Source organism: Cyprinus carpio, chromosome B19 (genome assembly GCF_018340385.1).
Source record: "Cyprinus carpio isolate SPL01 chromosome B19, ASM1834038v1, whole genome shotgun sequence".
In the NCBI taxonomy this organism is placed as follows: Eukaryota; Metazoa; Chordata; class Actinopteri; order Cypriniformes; family Cyprinidae; genus Cyprinus; species Cyprinus carpio.
In genome coordinates, this window is record NC_056615.1 from 5,821,668 (window position 1) to 5,842,095 (window position 20,428).

Here is a 20,428-nt window from a genome sequence, read left to right on the forward strand (position 1 = left end):
GGCTGTCGCGAATAAAATGAAAATTAAATGAAAAGTGTCTATTGTGGCATTAAATTTAGATCTTCTAATATTGCGTTATTATTTTTTCATACACATTTTTACAGTATTGCAAATTATAACCAATCACACACAATTCCGTTGAGCTTTTGAATGCATGACCAGTAGGAGAAAGATTAGTCAATGCTGAAACGCTGGAGTTTTGTTCAGTGCGTGCTCTGAATTCTGCACTCTCGCAAATTCTCTCATTATAAACAACAAAGTAACTTACAGATGTACAAATGATGTAAGAAATTCATCCATCATAAAGTGTAGACAGCTTCATTATAATTAATATTATAATATCACAGTGTTAATATAGAATATTATATCATTATAAGTAATACTTTTTTTGAGATTGATTAAAATCACACTATTTAAGTCGGTGATGATGCTCTTTGATAAAGTAAATGTTCTTTGCTCATTTTTCCTGAAATTTATTTGCTGTTTAATCAACAGTAGAAATTAAAGCATTATAATTTTTAACTTACAGTGTTTTTATTACATTGTGATCAAGTCAATCAATACGTCAATACAAATCCAGACATATTAATAAAAATATCTTATGGCACCCATATCTGATACTTGACTGAAAAAAGATATGCGTTAATATATCCGCCTAAAGAGGACGATTTATGTCCATTTATATCCAAATTAGGGTTTAAAAGGAGTATCATTGGCACACTTTTTGATGGGGCTTCTGATGAAAGGCTAGAAACATGCCTGCGGCCGCTGTATTATTATTTTGGCCAAAAATGGCGAATACCAAACATGCAAGGTCGTTGCTATGGTTACTATGGTGTAAATCATCGCAGTTCTGTTCCTTACACACACTAGACTGTAATTTAGAGGATTCACTCCTGTATTTAAATGCTGTCGTCACTCCTGATACTTTAGAGTGTGTGCATAATTCTAACATGCTTTGTGAGAACTCTACTTATGGATTTTAGGTTTTGTGATATTTATCATATGTTTCTAAATTACCCTGCCTCCTCTAGTCATCACATGGGAGATCAGGACGCGGGGTTATGGCTCTGATGGAGATCGGGAATTCTGTCTGGGTTCATAAAGGACACAGCAGAGGAGGCGGCGGTGATGTGAACAGGACTGAGGTGGAATTGAAACAGGGAATGAGGATTTGGTGCAGATGGTTGTTCTTTTGCATCTACTAACACAAACCTCCCTGTCATGCAATGTCAGTGTCATCTTTTGTGCGATGGTCTATGGATGCCTGGACACTTGGCATCTTCTGATCTTTCTTTTGATCCACCCACAGATAAATCTTACAGATTTTTATAGTCCTTGAGGCCTCTAAACAGACGATACTCTCCTGCTAGACATCTGTTAACACGTCTTTGTGTTTTGTTTTAGGTTTTGCTCTAGCGCTTGATGTTGTGAAAGAAAATGATGACTCTTTGTATTTTCACAAAATGCTGAAGGTGAGAAACTAGAGAAGTATTTTTTAATTAATTTTAAACCCAAAGACGTTCTAAAAAACACTATTTTCATGTCAATGTGAAACCAAAATAGACTGTTAGCTTTCTGAATAGACATTCCTTATCTTATTGTGAATTAGTGATCAGTGCATCTATCAGATTTATCAGTTACTTCAAAGAAAATTAAGTTGGCCATCAAAATAGAGTAAGAGAAAAAACTTTCCTTTCCAGATAAGCAGTTGTTTTCTTTGGAAACATCCTTTTTTAGTCAGAAATACATCACATTATGCGTGCAAATCCATGCATAACTCATAAACACATCTAAACTGTTTTAATAAAATATATGTGTCTCTCATTTTCATTTTTCACTTTGTTCAGCAGATCATGAAAGCATAGGATCTGCCACACAAAGACAACACAGGATGCTGTTTTTTAGTTTGGAGCAGATGGAATGTGAATTGCTGTGCTGTCAAGCTGTAGACTCTTAAAAATAAAGGTGCTTAAAAGGTTCTTCACAGTGATTCCATAGAAAAACCATTTATGGTTCCTCAAAGAACCATTCAGTCAAAGGTTCTTTAAAGAACCATCTCTTTTTTTTTACCTTTTTATAATCTGAAGAACCTTCTTTCAACACAAAGAACCTTTTGTGACACAGAAAGGTTCTTCAGATGTTTAAGGTTCTTTATGGAATCATTCAGACAAAAAAGGTTCTTATATGGCATTGTGAAGCACCTTTATTTGTATATTCAGCAACACCGGTCATTATCCGAACTGATTTCAGGTTCAATGAACAGCAATGATCTATAAGTGAACAAACAACATCTAACTGGATAACTCTGTCTACCTCACGTTTAGTCACAAACATCTGATAATTGGAGAGAAGGAACTGATTCTGGCTGCTTGGCTTCACTGCTCCAATTCATCAGTTAAAATGATAATATGATTTTAGTTTGGGTAAAAACGTTATAGTCTACAAATATAATTTCAATATTGCACATTATAAAGGTCTTTAGATCAAAAGGTTTTTTAAGTTCATGTGAAACATCCAGTCAAGTTTGCCCTTGCTGCAAAACTGTGACAAAAGTGCAAAAATTGTGTCAGTGCAATATTCACCAATGTTCAACAGTTTGGAGTTTTAATGTTTTTGAAAGAAGTCTCTAATGGTAAAAAAAAAAAAAAAAAAACACCTTAAAAACAGTAATATTGTGTAATATTATTACAATGTAAAACATCTGTTTTCTATGGATCTTCAGTGTCATGATCCTCCAGAAATCATTCTAATATGCTGATTTGCTGCTCAAGAAACTTATGTTGCTGAATGCTAGTATGTACTTCCATTCTTTGTCTTTGTTGTAATTCGCACACATTAGCTGAGGTGGCATTAAAAGAAATGCTGTCAAGTGCCCTCTTCATGTGAAAGTACAGTAAAGTGTTTCCGTGTTGCCGTGCAGCTCCTGATAAGTCAACATTTGTCCTAATGACTTGTTCAGTCAAAGTGAACATGCATGTGACACCCTCCCACCGCAGTAATCTGCTACATGTGACCTGCTGTGTATGATAGCCAACAGCACACAGAGATTTAAAGGAGAAACTGTTGCCATATTATACTATTTTATTATATTCAGTCTTTTTCAGTAATGTAAAAACACATGATATGTACAGCTTTCAGAGAAAATGTGAATGGGTGCTCTGCTGTGCAAATCTCAGGGTGCCTAAACCAAAACCATTACATTTGGGTGTATTTTCCCTTTAAAACAAGGACAAGGATCGTGTATAACAGAACAGACTTCTTGCAATAAGCGATTCTGAGTCTCACAGCTGGGTGTAAATCTCCATGTCAGTCCACAAGGAGAACAAGGGCTCTTTTATCAATTAGAACGGAGCCCTGTCATTCAGCGAGCCCTATGATTGGACGAGCTGTCACAGAGACAAATGGCTGATTGGAGGAAGGGTCACTGTTGAAAAAGAATGATTGTTGGAAGTTTTGATCAACGAGTGATCAGAGACTTTATCTCCACAGCTGCACTGTGACTGGATGAGCCTTGATCCCCAGTCTGCCGGTTACATGTGCAAAAGAAATAAAATGGAAAGAAGATTAGAAATCCTACCTGAGAGAGAGAGAGAGAGAGAGAGAATAATTGTGTATATACAAATATCTAAATTTCACAAACAAAGAAAAGAAACAAAGAAACAGCAAGTTACACATTTAATTAAATGTGACATTTTAAAGTAGTAAGACTGAAATAGAATTTAGTAACATTTTTCAGCAGTGTATTTCACCCAAAATGAAAATTGTCATAATTTCCTAATTTTTTAAAGAATATCCAGAAATATTAAGAATGCATATTAAGCTGTAATGCAAAATGTATATTATAACACAAACAAAAATGACACACTTCATCTTATAAAAAGCAAATTAAAATTGTAAATTGTAAAAAGTGTAAATGGTGTAAAATGGTAAATTTGAACATTTTCGCTCAGAAGCTGCTAGTAAATTAGTAACATAAACTAGTAAACTTGATATTTTTAAAGTAGAGAGATTGAAATAGTATTTTCTTTTGTAAAACATACTCCAATAATCTTTGTTTTGTTTACAACTTTAAAAACTCCTTTTTAGAAAGGACAAGCCTATATGGAAGCAGTAAGTTCTGGCTTCTATCTTTTCATGAAATTCTGTTGTTTGCGTTGACATTTGTGAATGGGATACATGCACTAGGTCATGATGGCGAACTTCAAAAACAAGCCCCACGTGCCAGATGAAGCTGCTAACCCACTCAGCTTCAAACCTGATTCATAATTACATTAGCTATCAGAGAAACTCAGTTTGTTGCCATGTGGAGGGGTTGAAGGTGGGTGTTGTTGCCGGGGGAATAGTTATTTTTGCCTGTGACTCAATTTGCTCTAGAAACATGACTAATGAGATTGAGGAAAACAAACTTGGTCACAAACTGGCTTTGGTGCAGAGCTTACTGACCTAAAAAAGCTTCAAGTCCCTTCGCTTTATTTTCAGACTTTGATATTTCCTGATGGGCATTGGTTTTGGTATTTAAAAAAAAAAAAAAAACTAAAAAAAAAAAAACTAAAATGTATTGATCATTGGGTTGTTTATCTTGTTTTCCCAAAAAAGAAAAAAAGTTGAAGTTCTTCTTTGACATCAAGGCTTGTGTTTCCAGCTTTTTAATTTTGGAGTGCATATACGAACATACAAGTTGCTGCCTGAAACACAAAATACTGTAGATAAAATATTCATAATTAAAAGTGCATCTACATTCCTGAAAACAAAGGTTCTAAAAGGTTGTTTCTGTAGCGATTCCATTTGAGATTTATAAAAGATGTTAAATGTTGTTAACGGAATCATCAATGCTATTGAAGAATCTTTATATATATATATATATATATATATATATACAGTACAGGTCAAAAGTTTGGAAACATTACTATTTTTAATGTTTTTGAAAGAAGTTTTCTTCTGCTCATCAAGCCTGCATTTATTTGATCAAAAATACAGAAAAAAAATTTAATATTGTGATATATTATTACAATTTAAAATAATTGTTTTTAAATTTATTATACTTTAAATTATCATTCATTTCTGTGATGCAAAGCTGAATTTTTAGATCATTATCACATGATCCTTTAGAAATCATTCTAATATGATGATTCATTATCAAAGTTGGAAACAGTTCTGCTGCTTAATATTTTTTCAGAACATGTGATACTTTTTTAGGATACTTTGATGAATAAAAAAAAAAAAAAAAAAAAAAAAAAAAAAAAAAGAAGCTATGTTTTTTAAAATATAAATATTTTGTAATAACAATATACACTACTGGTCAGTAATTTGGGGTCGGTAATTTTTTTTCTTTCTTTTTTTAAATAAAATCAATACTTTTATTCAGCAAGGATGTGTTAAATTGATAAAAAGTGATAGTAAAGAAAATATATTATTAGAATATATATTATTAGAATTTTTTTTTTTTTTTTGAATAAATGCAGTTCTTTTTTAACCTTTTATTCATCAAATATATTAGACAGCAGAACTGTTTCCAGCACTCATAATAAATCAGAATATTAGAATGATTTCTAAATGATCATGTGATAGACTGGATGTTACATGTGACACTGAAGGCTGGAGTAATGATGCTGAAAATTCAGCTTTGCATCACAGGAATAAATTATTTTTTTAAAGTATATTATTTTAAGTTGTAATAATATTTCACAATATTACTGTTTTTTTCTGTATTTTTGATCAAATAAATGCAGGCTTGATGAGCAGAAGAGACTTCTTTCAAAAACATTAAAAATAGTAATGTTTCCAAACTTTTGACCTGTACTGTATATATATATATATATAGTGTTGTAATAACGGTCACCCTTTTTTTTATTTTAAAGGGGTCATGAACTGCCTTTGTTTTTTATTTTGTACTGTTCTCTGAGGTCCACTTATAGTGTTATCAAAATATTTTACGTCAAAAACATAATTTAGAAGTAACAGCCTTTTTTTTCTGTCCTGTTTTTAACCCGCTACATCATCTTTATCAGTTGGTTTCTGCATACATCTGCGTTCACCAATAGTCATTTACACTACATGCACAAATCTGTGGGCGGGGCTAAACAGGCAGCAACGTAGAATCTGTGGACGGGGCTGAACAGGCAGCGATGTAGAATCTGTGAACGGGGCTGAACAGGCAGCGATGTAGAATCTGTGGACGGGGCTGAACAGGCAGCGATGTAGAATCTGTGAACGGGGCTGAACAGGCAGCAACGTAGAATCTGTGGACGGGGCTGAACAGGCAGCGATGTAGAATCTGTGGACGGGGCTGAACAGGCAGCGATGTAGAATCTGTGAACGGGGCTGAACAGGCAGCGATGTAGAATCTGTGGACGGGGCTGAACAGGCAGCGATGTAGAATCTGTGAACGGGGCTGAACAGGCAGCGATGTAGAATCTGTGAACGGGGCTGAACAGGCACGAAGTAGAATCTGTGAACGGGGCTGAACAGGCAGCGATGTAGAATCTGTGAACGGGGCTGAACAGGCAGCGATGTAGAATCTGTGGACGGGGCTGAACAGGCAGCGATGTAGAATCTGTGGACGGGGCTGAACAGGCACGAAGTAGAATCTGTGAACGGGGCTGAACAGGCAGCGATGTAGAATCTGTGAACGGGGCTGAACAGGCAGCAACGTAGAATCTGTGGACGGGGCTGAACAGGCAGCGATGTAGAATCTGTGAACGGGGCTGAACAGGCAGCAACGTAGAATCTGTGGACGGGGCTGAACAGGCAGCGATGTAGAATCTGTGAACGGGGCTGAACAGGCAGCGATTTAGAATCTGTGGGTGGGGCTAAACAGGAAGCGATGTAGAATCTGTGGGCGGGGCTGAACAGGCAGCGATGTAGCATCTGTGGGCGGGGCTTAACAGGAAGCGATATAGAAGCAGGTGTTGATCTTTTTTGCGGAGGCGGTGCTTATCCACACTATTATGTCATAGAGCAGAACATTCCACAAGCTGTCGTTTTGGCAGACTGCCTTCAATATAAGCTGTTTTTAGACTAACGAGAAAGTTTTGAGTTCTGAAACTTACAGGACGTTTTTATAGTACAATGACCTCTTATATGCTAAACGATCAAGGGAATTTTGATTTCTCAGTTCATGCCCACTTTAAATAAATGGTTCTTGAGACACACTCTTCATTTAATTTAACAGTTTCTTTACAGTACAATTATTCCAGACAATCTCTAAACTAAATGAAGTCATACTGTAATTGCATGTATACTAATTATACAAGAACTAGAACACTGTCAACTGAAATCATATGATGTAGAACAGAATGTCATGTCTTGACATTTCATGTCAAATACCCAAAAGTAAACTGACAACCAGAGTAAAAGGTGTGAAAAAGAACAAACACATTCTTAGATATTCAATAACCAATGATGCTTATGACATGTTGAGACAGAAACAGAGTTCAACGTCAGCAGACAGACAGGTGCATGCAAAGAAGTGTCAAAAAAAAAATAGTCAAATCACAAAGACAAAAAAAAAAAAAAGAAAACACAAGGGTGTCAGAATAGATGAAAGATGCTCACAGCAGGGGAGTGGAAGCAGGAAATAGAAAACAGTGACAGTAGGCAACCTGTCACTACTGAGAATCTTCAGACACATACACACACACTTGCAAATGTGGTTTAACAGGGGCTCTTCACATGCATAACGGTTTTTATACTCTCCTAAACCTAATCATCCTCTAACCTTAAACAAAACCCTCACATTGGTTTATGAGGCCACTGTAATACTAAAGTCATTAATACAACTGTGTCCTCATAAACCATACAGTATATACAACAACCACACAATTACTGCATGTAGCATTTAATAAAACAATATCACAAGGTCCTCATATGATCTGAATACAGTTTAGCTGCTGTTTTTAAATACATTTGACAGATATTAATAAGCATTAAAATCACTCCTCTGTTTATATATTACTACTACAGAGCAGTATCAATATTGTTAGGTGTAACCCAAGGTGTTATAAATCTTGGTTAAATATTCCTGTACTCTCAGAAAAGAGGTACAAAGTTGTCACTTGGGTGGTACAAAAAAGGTACAAAAGCTAAAAGGTAAATTTTTGAACCTCCTAAAAGGTACATATTAGCATATTAGTACATATGTAAAAGTACATTTAAGCGCTTTAAAAGTACACAGTATCTTTTTTTTTTTTTAAGTACTGGTCCAGTCATGGCACAAACACATGAAAAAACTCTTGGTTACATCTCCGCAGTTCAAATGTAAACCCTGAGAAAAAATACAATCATAAAGAACATAAAAATAGACTCTACTTATTTTATAAAAAGTGCAAAGGCCATATCAATAGAACATTCCCTCATAAATAATAAAATAGCATCAATACATGATCCCCTACAATTCAAAAGACATGACACAACACTTCGGCTATTTCATGTGCAAAATTAAAAATAGAGGAGGGACGGCAGAATATCAGCGAACCAGCACAATCATTTATGCTGCGTATCTTCTTTTCAAGCCTGCTAACAATAACTACTACAGAGTGCTGCAGAGATGACATTTTTGTAGGCCAAAACCTGTAAGTTACTTGTATTTTAGCTCTTCCAGTTCCATACATTATTGTTTAGATTGCTTTATCTTGGTGTGTGTTGTTTTTGGTTTAAGGATATTTTCATGTTTTATTCCACAGCATTAAATACATCAGTAAAGCTTTTACTAGTCCTGCCAACAAGTGTTTAAATGGGACAACAGAGGTTGTCGGGACATTAAATATCATCACACCAAACAGATAAACTCATCTACTCATTGGTCGCTTTCACAGCCTCACTGTATTTATAACTGCACTCTTACAAACCATTCTAACTCAAACTTTAGGGAAAAATGTTTTTAAATAAATACTAAAAAGAGTTGTGAATAACACTGAATTCATTTATAGCCTATGTTTATTTTTCTACTTCTGACGATTGTATTTCGGCTTCAAAATTCAAAGCTGTGTTTAATCGTGATGAACAAAGCATATAAGAATCATGAACTTTTGTTAGTCACAGTGCTTATTTTCAGCAATAATCTAAAAACCAATGGAAAAATCCTATTTGAGGGAACCAGTGTCATACTAACTTCTGGTTGGCCTACAAAAACACTTCATCACTTCAACACACTATTTAATAACAACAAAGTGCATTGCTTAAGATTTGGAAAATCAGAAATTTTGTTCCACTTATGTACAGACATATCCAATCCTGCATGAAGAGAAATCTCTAGTTCTGGTCCCATCTCTGACTGAATGGGTGAATACTGTTTTATGTCCGAAGCCTTGGCTTTACTGATGGGGCAGCAGTAAGGTGAATCCAGTTCGACTCTTCTTGAAGTCTGCAGCGGTCTGGCTGGGTTTGGTCTCGACGGTGATACTCTTAGGTTTCCCGCTCATGTGTACCTGGAACGCTGTAGAGCACACTTTGACCGGCAGTGGAGTGTTCTTCACTCTGGAATAAACAAATGACATAATTACTCCAGATCCTAGCCAGCGCTGAATGCATCCCAAAAATAGCTTGCGACAGCTCTCTCAGCTCCCTGTGGCCTATAAAAAGCAGTCAAAGCTGTGCATTCAATTGTGATTTTTGCTGTTTTGTAGTGGTTCATGATGAGAATCCAATGAAGGAGACACATGTCCTGTCACACAGCTGCAGAGAGATGGTGACTCAGCCCTGCCACATGAAACAATAAACCAACTCATCACTCCAGATGCCTTCATAAATGGCTTCTGTCTAATCAGTAGTACTTGTTGTAGTAGACTATTGCTCATATCAAGGATTAAACTTCATGTGCACTACTGTTCAAAATGTAGGTAGGATTTTTTTCTTGTGCTCACCAAAGCTGCAAAATACAGTAATAATTTTAAATATTACTACAATTTGAAATAACTGTCTACTGTTTGAATATATATTTAAGATGTAGAAAAGCTTGAGGTCGTTAATTCTATTTTAGTTTTTGAAAGACGTCTCTTATGCTTACCAAAGCTGTACTAATTTGATCAAAAGTACAATAAAACAATAATATTGAGAAATATTATTACAATTTGAAATAACTGTTTTCTGTTTGGATATATTTTTAAATTATATTTATTTCTGTGATGCAAAGCTGAATTTTCAGCATCATTACTCCAGTCTTCAGTGTCACATGATCCTTCAGAAATCATTCTAATCATTCTTTTTTTTCAGGATTCTTTGATGAATAGAATGTTCAAAAGAACAGCATTTATTTAAAACACAAATCTTTTATAGCATTATACTGTAACAATAGTCCACTGTAAATTCCTGCAGAAAAAATAACATTTTAATTCATTCTTTAAGCCATGCTGGTTGTTTTTTGACTGTATTTTGCTCTATAATAAAACTGACTAAATAATTTATGTGATACAAATAAAAAGACAAGGCTAAAGTGTCTGTATGGTATCCAATTATACCTAAAATGTTGTTTTAAGCACATTCAGGATTTTTTAGCCTATTATATATTGTAAGTGGTCCAGAGATGGTAAAGTGGGGCTCAGAAAGTCCCGTTTGATGGAGTCAAAAAGAATGTTTTATGTAGAACAGAACAGAGGAGAAGGGACACCTCTGCTGTCTGATCTTGTCCCTGTTCCCTAAATGCAAAGTCCTCTCACTTCCTTAGAGCCTTTCGACATGATCACCAACTCTCAGAGTGAGAGGACAAGCATGATGGCACACAAAGTCAGAAGTTTACAGGTTTCTAACTGACCTCTAAAAACCTTTATGTAATGCTGTACTTCGAAACGTTGTTCAATTTCCTGAAAATTTCTGCCAAGTTATTTTATTAATCTAAGAGGTAGGAGAGGCAATTATATATTGTGAATACGGACACAGCTGGGTGCATTCCATTCATTTTTTAAATGCTTTTGAAAGTTTTTGAAAGTCTCTTCTGCTCACCAAGGCTACATGTAATTGATAAAAATACAGTAAAATAGCTAAATTGTGAAATATTATTACAATTTAAAATGTTTTCTATTTGAATAGGTTTTAAAATGTAATTTATTCCTGTGATGTACAGCTGAATTTTCAGCATCATTACTCCAGTCTTCAGTGTCACATGATCCTTCAGAAATCATTCTGATATGCTGATTTACTGTTCAACAAACATGAATATTATCAATGAAAACAATTTTGCTGCTTCATACTTTTGTAAAAACTGTGATACATTAAATCTTCTCAAGATTTTGTGATTAACAGGAAGTCCAAAATAGCAGTTTTTTGAAACTGAAAACTTTATAACATTTTTAATGTCGAATTTTTAATGTTACGTCTGATCACTTTAATTCATCTTTTTGAATTAAAATACTAATTGTTAAAAAAAAAAAAAAAAAAAAATATCTCAACATTTGGATCATGTAGTGTACCATAATCATGGTGATTTTTGAAAATTTTCCTACATTTTTGTTTGCTTTTATTTCAAAAGTTCTCTGGGTTGCATCAACTATACTAAAACTGGATTCTCTTTCCATCCCACCCCAAACCATGCTTTCCTCATAAGCCCTCCAACAGGTGGATGGCCGCGGGTCACGCAACTCCACAGTTCTCCTGTTCCCTTTCCACTCAGCTGTTCCCAACAGGGCTCCAAGCCACCAACCCACTGACCTTCTTCTGATTCACCAACTTAAGAAGAAGGCCAGAGAAACCAGACACTGGAGGACATTAACCGCTCCTGATTAAGATTTAAGGTTAAATAAACAGTTTAACCTTTGCATTCAAAAAGCTGCACAAAGAGTTTCCAAAAATTAAACTTTTGTGTTGCAAAAGTTGGAACATGACATGAGGTTAAGTAAATGATGACAGGATTGACATCTTCAGGAACTATCCCTGAGCGATTCGCATAGATCGGTGGCACAGTGGTTTTCGCAACTCCTCAAAGAACTTCTGGAGGCCTGCGATTCCTCAACGGTGCAGGCTTGCGGTTGAGTTGACCTGCTTTTCCAGGGACATGGCGCCCCAACCAATGAGAACAGGCTGCAGTCGGCTGCATTATTTATTGCTATGGAAACCATACGACAGAACTGGGACGCGGCAGCAACTTCGCACACTTCTTGCGTGCCCTGGAGAACGAATCTCTGTTCATTCATTCAGCGCTTCTACGGCAGCTATAAGCACATGTGAGTGCACATCTCCATGTCTGTTACAGTGAATCACTGACGACTCTGTTTTGGGCCATTCCTGAAAAACACACTTCATTACATATTCCAGATCTGCTATTCCTGCAAGCCCGTTCCTAAGAGTGGAAACTGACTCAAGAAAACACACGCAAACACGGTAGGCTGCGTCCCCGGGGCCTGGCTGTCACTGCATATACTTTTTGTTTACCATCACACCCTGAGTTTGGGCCCCTGTGGGCTGTGTGTGTTTGTTTGCAGTCTCCTCCTAATGGCCTGTTGAGTTCATCACCAGTAAAAGAGGCGAGAGCACTTCTTCTAACAGTGTCCCCATAAAGATATCATGCTAAATGTTGCATTACTCTATTAAAAATATTTTTACTTTATGATGATGAAATTGAGTAAAATTAGCAGCATTATATAAAGAGATAAGAGTCTCACTTTGTTTCTCATACACAATAAAAATATATTTGTTAAAGTCATAAATAGATTACTGAAGTACATTTTACAAGAAAATGCTATTTGAATTTCACACAAATCAGTGTTACGATTTTGTTTGTTTTGTGAAATTCACTAGCAATTTCTGAGTGAAAACAGTTTCAAAATAAATCCTTTTTTAAAGTGCATCTTCGTTTTTTGGTGGCTTGATGTGAGAAATATTTAATATATATGGTGCAAGCATGAAGTTTTGAAGAAAAAGGCACACTAGATAAATTCTGATGCTAATTTTTTCATGACGATAAAAACTTTTGGATAATCACAAGCATCACTTACATCAGCAAGTGTCAGAATATTGTTCTTATAGTATTTTTTTTTGCCAAGTAGATAAAATTGTGTATTTTTATTTTTTATATTCTGCTAAGGCAAACATCACTATTACTGCTACTACTGCTTATATATAGGGTTCATGATTTGAATGAACCCCTCAGTATAATATTAAAGTAAATAGATCAAAATTGACAGTAAAGAATTCTGAAGGATCATGTGTCACTGAAGACTGGAGTAATAATGCTGAAAATTCAGCTTTGACCCCAGAAATAAATAAAATTTTAATAGAATAGAAAGACTATTTTAAATTAGAATTATACTTCACAATATTACTGTTTTTATTGTAGAAGATACTTTTTTTAATTAATTTTTTTTATAGGTAGACTAACAACTGACTTGTTAATTTGTAAGCTAGTTTTTTTTTTTTTTAAAGTAGTTTAAGGTAGCTACTGCTACTATCACTCTTACAGATTATTAATAACACTAAGTCATCTGAGGTCTCTGTTCCACATTCCCCTCTGCCACTTTCACTCAGATCCATTCTGAACTAAACAGACTTCTGCATCTCTGCTGCTTTTAAAATCATTCTCACCTCAGGCATTCATCCATAACTGTCACACATCACTTTTTTGGCCCTCTCTAAAACTGTCAGCTGTTTCCCTGAAGGGAAATTCTCTCAGGACAGAAGCTGAGAATGCACATCTGTCAACAACCAGAGAGACAAAAGGTGGAAGAATAGATACAAAAACACTACAGGAGATGATATGAGATTGATAGAGATAATGAAAGAACAGGAAATAATTACAGCTGGCAGAAAGTGCAGAAATAAGAAATGCATGTTTCTTTAATAACAGTGACACATCCTATTCAAATGAAGGAAAATGTAAGATTAGCTTGATTTTTAGCGACGTCTTATATGCTCACCAAGTCTGCATTTATTTGATCAAAACTACATTAAAAACAGCAATATTCTGACATATTATTAATAATTTTCTCTATTAAAATATTAATATTTCTATTAATAATATTTTCTATTGTAATATATATCAAAAAATGTAATTTATTCCTGTCATCAAAGCTGAATTTTCAGCATCATTACACCAATCCTTCAGAAATCATCACTTAAAGGGCACCTATTATCCTAAATTCACTTTTACATCTACTCCTTTTTTTAATCCTCATAAATCATCAGAACAAGCCCCGCCCACAACTGTTGATATACATTGCTGTATTAGCAGAAACCCCGCCCTGAGTGAACCACACACAATCCTCCATGTTTATCATCACACTAGAGCATTTAAAAAATGGAAGTCCCTATAGCAGTAGCTGAATAAACAGAAGATTTAACTGCTATTATTAATGCATCGTGACTAATAAACACAGGACTATGACAATATATGGTTTATCTGGAATATATGGATATCTTTGATTTTATTATCGCGCGATTATATCTTCTGCAACTTTTTTACATAGCTTGTCAGTGAACTACGGCTCTGCGTAGTAAATGCTGCTCCATCTGAAAGCATGTGATGGAGATTTACTACTGATTACAGAACCATCTTTACTGACAAGCACTGGATTAATCATGCAGCTCATTTGCATTATCGACTAAAAAAAGGCATTTTCGGTTTTCGGGCCAAAAAGAAAAAAAATAATAAAACAGCTGAAAATACGATCCTAAAAAATTAGGTGCGCCCCACCAACAGCAGTTTGCAGCGTGCTGGTTTCACTCTCCCTCTAGAAGCTCATGCTCACCGGAATAGATAAGTCTGCTCAAATAACGCATCAACAGGAAAGTTCTATGTAGTATACTTGTTCCTGTTGTTACATGGCAACGCTGGTAAAATGATTTTTGCATCAAACACGATAACAAAAATATAGTGTTATTTAATATTAATACATTTTCTGTCCAATTTTATTCTGTTACTTTCATTAAAACTGGTTATTTTTTTGGCTTGTGTATTTTAAATTCAGTATCATTAAAATTATTGATTTAAATTTAAAAGTCTTACAAAATTGCTTAATATTATTTAATAAAATAAATAATTATTACAAAGCATTTTCTGTTTCGGTTTTAGCCAATTGCATCCAGAATTATGGGTTTCAGCCCAGAATTTTAATTTCGGTGCATCCCTACTTATATCCCATATTATAAAAAGGGGCATAATAGGTGGAAATCGTGATGCTTTTTAAAATTCTTTAATAAATAGATAGTTCTAAAGAACAATTACTTGAAATTAGATTTTTTCTAGTATTAACTATCAATTTCTATCAATTTAATGTATCTCTGTTGAATAAGTATTAATTAAAAAACAAAACAAAACAAAAACACAGTAGTATACACTAAACAGATCATGACACAAAATTTATATATGTATTTTTTAGTAATCTATCAAAGTCAAATACAACCTGAAATCTACAGTACAGTGCATACAATTTATGTAATCATGAAACTTGCGTAGTTTGTGTCGACTACATGCAATTCTACTAACAATGGCACCTGCTCTGTAAGCATAATTATTGTAGGGAGAGAATACCAAACAGTCACATACACAGGCGTGTGTTTTTTGCTGTAATACAGCTCTTTATGAACAAACTAAAAGCCTTCTGGGCCCTAAAACAAACCACAGCAGTCCTAAGACTCCAGGAGGGACCATTAAGAGTCCATTTAAAATACACTCAGCCACACACACACACACACACACACACACACACACACACACACACACACACACACACACCTCCACCTCCACTACTCCCCATCATCTCTCCTGCAATCCTAATTAGCACTTCTTCAGCTGCTTGGCAACTATCGTCGGGGCAACAGCAGCATCTGCGTCCCACAGAGGTGTGGAGGAACGGGCTGCTTCACTGAGTGTGAGTAGGGGGAAATCGGGGTAAACTGCTGGGCCAAAACACATGATGATCCTCCATGTGATGTGACAAATGACAACTTCACCATCAACAGAAAGAATGAAAGGAATAGAACATTTTATCATCATTTGATTTTGCACATAACAGACTCAATGCAAGTCACAATTCAGTGAAAATTGCACACACAAATATGCACACTTTTGCATATTCATACTTCTTGCATCATGAGACAATATTTCGGTGTTACTGACGTCAAACCTGGTGGAAAACATGCTGAGAATTTGAATTTGCGTACATGAGAATGAAATTTGAGAGTTCCAGCAGAGAGGAAGGTTTCCAGTGCAGAAGTACTTAAATTTCAGTCTGTTCATGATATAAAACATATCATATGGCTTATACAGTAATGCAGAAGTCACGACTTCTATTTCCACCACAGAATAAAAAAATAAAGGTAATTTTGACTTTTTCACTCACAATTCAGACTGGTTTCTTTACAATTCTGCCAGGTAATTTTATTTTATCTCATAATAGAGAGTTTATATCTCAAAATTCTGAATTTACATATCACAATTCTGAGCTTATATCTCATAATTCTGAGTTTATACTTCATAATTCTGAGTTTATACTTCATAATTCTGAGTTTATATCTCATAATTCTGAGTTTATATCTCACAATTCTGAGTTAACATCGCAATTCTGAGTTTATATCTCACAATTCTGAGTTAACATCGCAATTCTGAGTTTATATCGCATAATTCTGAGTTTATAGCTCAATTCTGAGTTTATATCTCAATTCTGAGTTTATATCTCATAATTCTGTTTTGTGTTTCCACCACAGAATAAAAATAAAAAAGGTAATTATGACTATTATTATTATTATGTAGCAAAAAAGGTCTTCCATGGACTTCTCTTATGGTACTTTTTTAAAGATTAACAACTCCTGGTCAAAGTATGCTTCATTGTACAGAAAAAAGCTGCATTCAAGTCACACAGAACATCAAGAGGGAGAGTTAAAAATGACCATTTTCAGTTTTTTTCCCACTATATTTCATTTAAGCCATTGCTGCCCTACAATGTCTCTCATTAGCATTATGTGCAATGCTTTGTTTCTATTTGGAACTATAGTCCTACACTAATGAAATCTACTGACTAAACTTCAGGAATGATTTTATTCTGGAATGAATGAATAAATCTTAGAGGCTGAGGGACTTGATGAAGGCAATAACACCTTGTGTAACTGTTATGTAATCATATAGATTACATCTAGACTGGTTAATCCTCAGTGACACTAATTGTACATCTTGGGAAGGTAGTATGAGATAAGCTGCTCATCAACTGAGCCTGGGAAGATAGTTCACTTATTGATACACAGCATCACACCAGTGTGGGATTATGCAACAGGCTCTTCCTTCCTATGGGATGACAACACACACACACACACACACACACACACACACACACACACACACACACACACACACAACAGGAATGATGTCACACATGGCAACAATAGAGCTGATTATTCTGGTCATAATGTCTGCAGATGACACAAGCACAAACAAACTCGGTTAACCCAGAGTGATACATACACACACGTACATACACAGATACAATGATTGGTGTTTAGAGGACAGTTCACGCAACAAAATCTACACTATCATTCAAAGGTTTGGGGCAGTTTTTCATTTTAATTAATACTTTTAGATGCAAAATTGATCTGAAGTGAGAGTCAAGACTTTATATTCAGTAAAAAATACTGAGAATGAAAATGTATCAGACTTTTCAATCAAAAATATGAAGCAGAACAACGGTTATCAACATTAATAAAAATCAGGAATGTTTTTTTTTGAGCAACAAATCAACATTTTAAAATGTTGAATATTAGATTTCTGAAGGATCATGTGACACTGAAAACTGGAGTAATGATGCTGAAAATTCAGCTTTAAAACATATTTAAATATAAATCAGTTTAGCCTGGTGAGCATAAGAGACTTCTTTCAAAAGCATTATTTTTTTATTATTATTTATTTATTTAATTTTTTTTTTTTTTCAAAAAAAGATTACCCCAAAATTTTGAATGGTAGGTTTCCATTTAAAGTTGAAGTGTGTAATTTCATTTCAAAATTGCAAAAATAATGATTTTTAATGATTTTATCAATAACACCTTGTGTAACTGTTATGTAATCATATAGATTACATCTAGACTGGTTAATCCTCAGTGACACTAATTGTACATCTTGGGAAGGTAGTATGAGATAAGCTGCTCATCAACTGAGCCTGGGAAGATAGTTCACTTATTGATACACAGCATCACACCAGTGTGGGATTATGCAACAGGCTCTTCCTTCCTATGGGATGACAACACACACACACACACACACACACACACACACACACACACACACACACACACACACACACACACACAACAGGAATGATGTCACACATGGCAACAATAGAGCTGATTATTCTGGTCATAATGTCTGCAGATGACACAAGCACAAACAAACTCGGTTAACCAGAGTGATACATACACACACGTACATACACAGATACAATGATTGGTGTTTAGAGGACAGTTCACGCAACAAAATCTACACTATCATTCAAAGGTTTGGGGCAGTTTTTCATTTTAATTAATACTTTTAGATGCAAAATTGATCTGAAGTGAGAGTCAAGACTTTATATTCAGTAAAAAATACTGAGAATGAAAATGTATCAGACTTTCATCAAAAATATGAAGCAGAACAACGGTTATCAACATTAATAAAAATCAGGAATGTTTTTTTGAGCAACAAATCAACATTTTAAAATGTTGAATATTAGATTTCTGAAGGATCATGTGACACTGAAAACTGGAGTAATGATGCTGAAAATTCAGCTTTAAAACATATTTAAATATAAATCAGTTTAGCCTGGTGAGCATAAGAGACTTCTTTCAAAAGCATTATTTTTTTATTATTATTTATTTATTTAATTTTTTTTTTTTTTTCAAAAAAAAGATTACCCCAAAATTTTGAATGGTAGGTTTCCATTTAAAGTTGAAGTGTGTAATTTCATTTCAAAATTGCAAAAATAATGATTTTTAATGATTTTATTGATAATGATTTTTTTTTAAATGGTTTAGTTTACAAACAGAATTATTGGGGAAGTTTTAACAAAAAAATAAAAAATAGAAAAAAGACATGTCACCTGCAATTCCATTTTAATCAACAATAACCTAATATGATGAAATACTAATAAGAAAAAAAAAACATTTAACTGCATTAGTGATTTTCTTGAAATTCAGTAGATGCATAAAATACATAAATGTTCTGATAACATTAAATATTTTTTTTCTATTACAGAAAGTATCAGTAACACTTTAAAATAAGGTTTCATTTGTTAACATTAATTTACTAGCTAACATAGACAAACAAAGAAAAATACCTCTAAAGGTTTTAATAATTTTAATTTTAGCATTTACTAACATATTGTTAAAATCAAAAGTTGTATCTGTTAATATTATTTAATTGACCTGAGCTAACATTAACTAACAGTTTTACAGTTGTATTTTTACTAACTAACATTAACAAAGAAGACTAAATACTGTAAAAAACATATTGCTTATTGTTGGTTAAAGTTAGTTAGTGCATAATAGGAGCTTCCTGTAAAGTGTTACTAATGTATATCTAATGGAAGTCACATTGACCTGTCAATGGAATCATTTCTCCCATAATTTGCCCTAGACTGGATTGTTTTAACCTGAGATAAGCCTCTAAACCATTATCACTTCCTGCCGACAGTTCTGTTAAATGTTATATATATTATTACGCTTAAATATTCATGGTTATACCTTATTACAGAACACATTCGGAAATGTAAAGGAATAACCAGGCCATTATTATAATGTGTATTTCAGTGTGCACTAGAAGTATTGATTACTACTGATATTGGTCAGGCAGATTAATGTTATTTCCAAAATCTATGTATAGACTTGAATTTCAGCAATTTTGTGTACGTCATATTTACCTTCCTTAAACTGAATTACTGTATGTATATAAGCAACATCCAGTCTGATTTGTTAATATTTGTATTAAACCCAGCCACCGCAAAACGGTGAACATATATTAAAAACATTTATGATGCTCCTCTAGCAGAGACTATACCTCATCATCTCTGCATTCTGATCATACTATTACTTCAATTTCTGGCATCCAATTCCGTAACTATGCTATATTGCTTGTTAAAGTTGATCTATTTAGGTGAAAGAAAATACACAACTGGTCATTTTTGGGGAACAGTTAAGTAGACAAACAAGCTCTGCTAACCTTTTGGCTCCAGAAGCTCTCACAGTCTCACACACTAGAGCTTTGGCCAAACTGTCCACAGCACGCGCGCACACACACACACACACACACACACACACACACACACACACACACACACACACACACACACACACACACACACACACACACACACACACACACACACACACACACACACACACACACACAGCTGTCTCAACAGATGGCCAAAGATGGATTTAAGCTACCCAACACACACACACGCACGCACACACACACACACTCACTCAGGCTGTCAATGTCTTTCCACAAACAAACACACACACATGACCCAGTCATAATGTC

General features: G+C 34.6%; 1 protein-coding gene across 1 annotated transcript in view; it reads right to left on the reverse strand.

The window, feature by feature from the left end:
- Positions 1 to 8,659: 8,659 nt before the first annotated feature.
- Positions 8,660 to 20,428, reverse strand: part of myo1g (myosin IG) — a 47,490-nt gene continuing 35,721 nt past the window's right edge. The window contains exon 22 of the mRNA XM_042744764.1: positions 8,660 to 9,477. Coding sequence (XP_042600698.1) covers positions 9,315 to 9,477 — 163 coding nt within the window. The 3' untranslated portion in view covers positions 8,660 to 9,314. The remainder of the gene's footprint in view (positions 9,478 to 20,428) is intronic.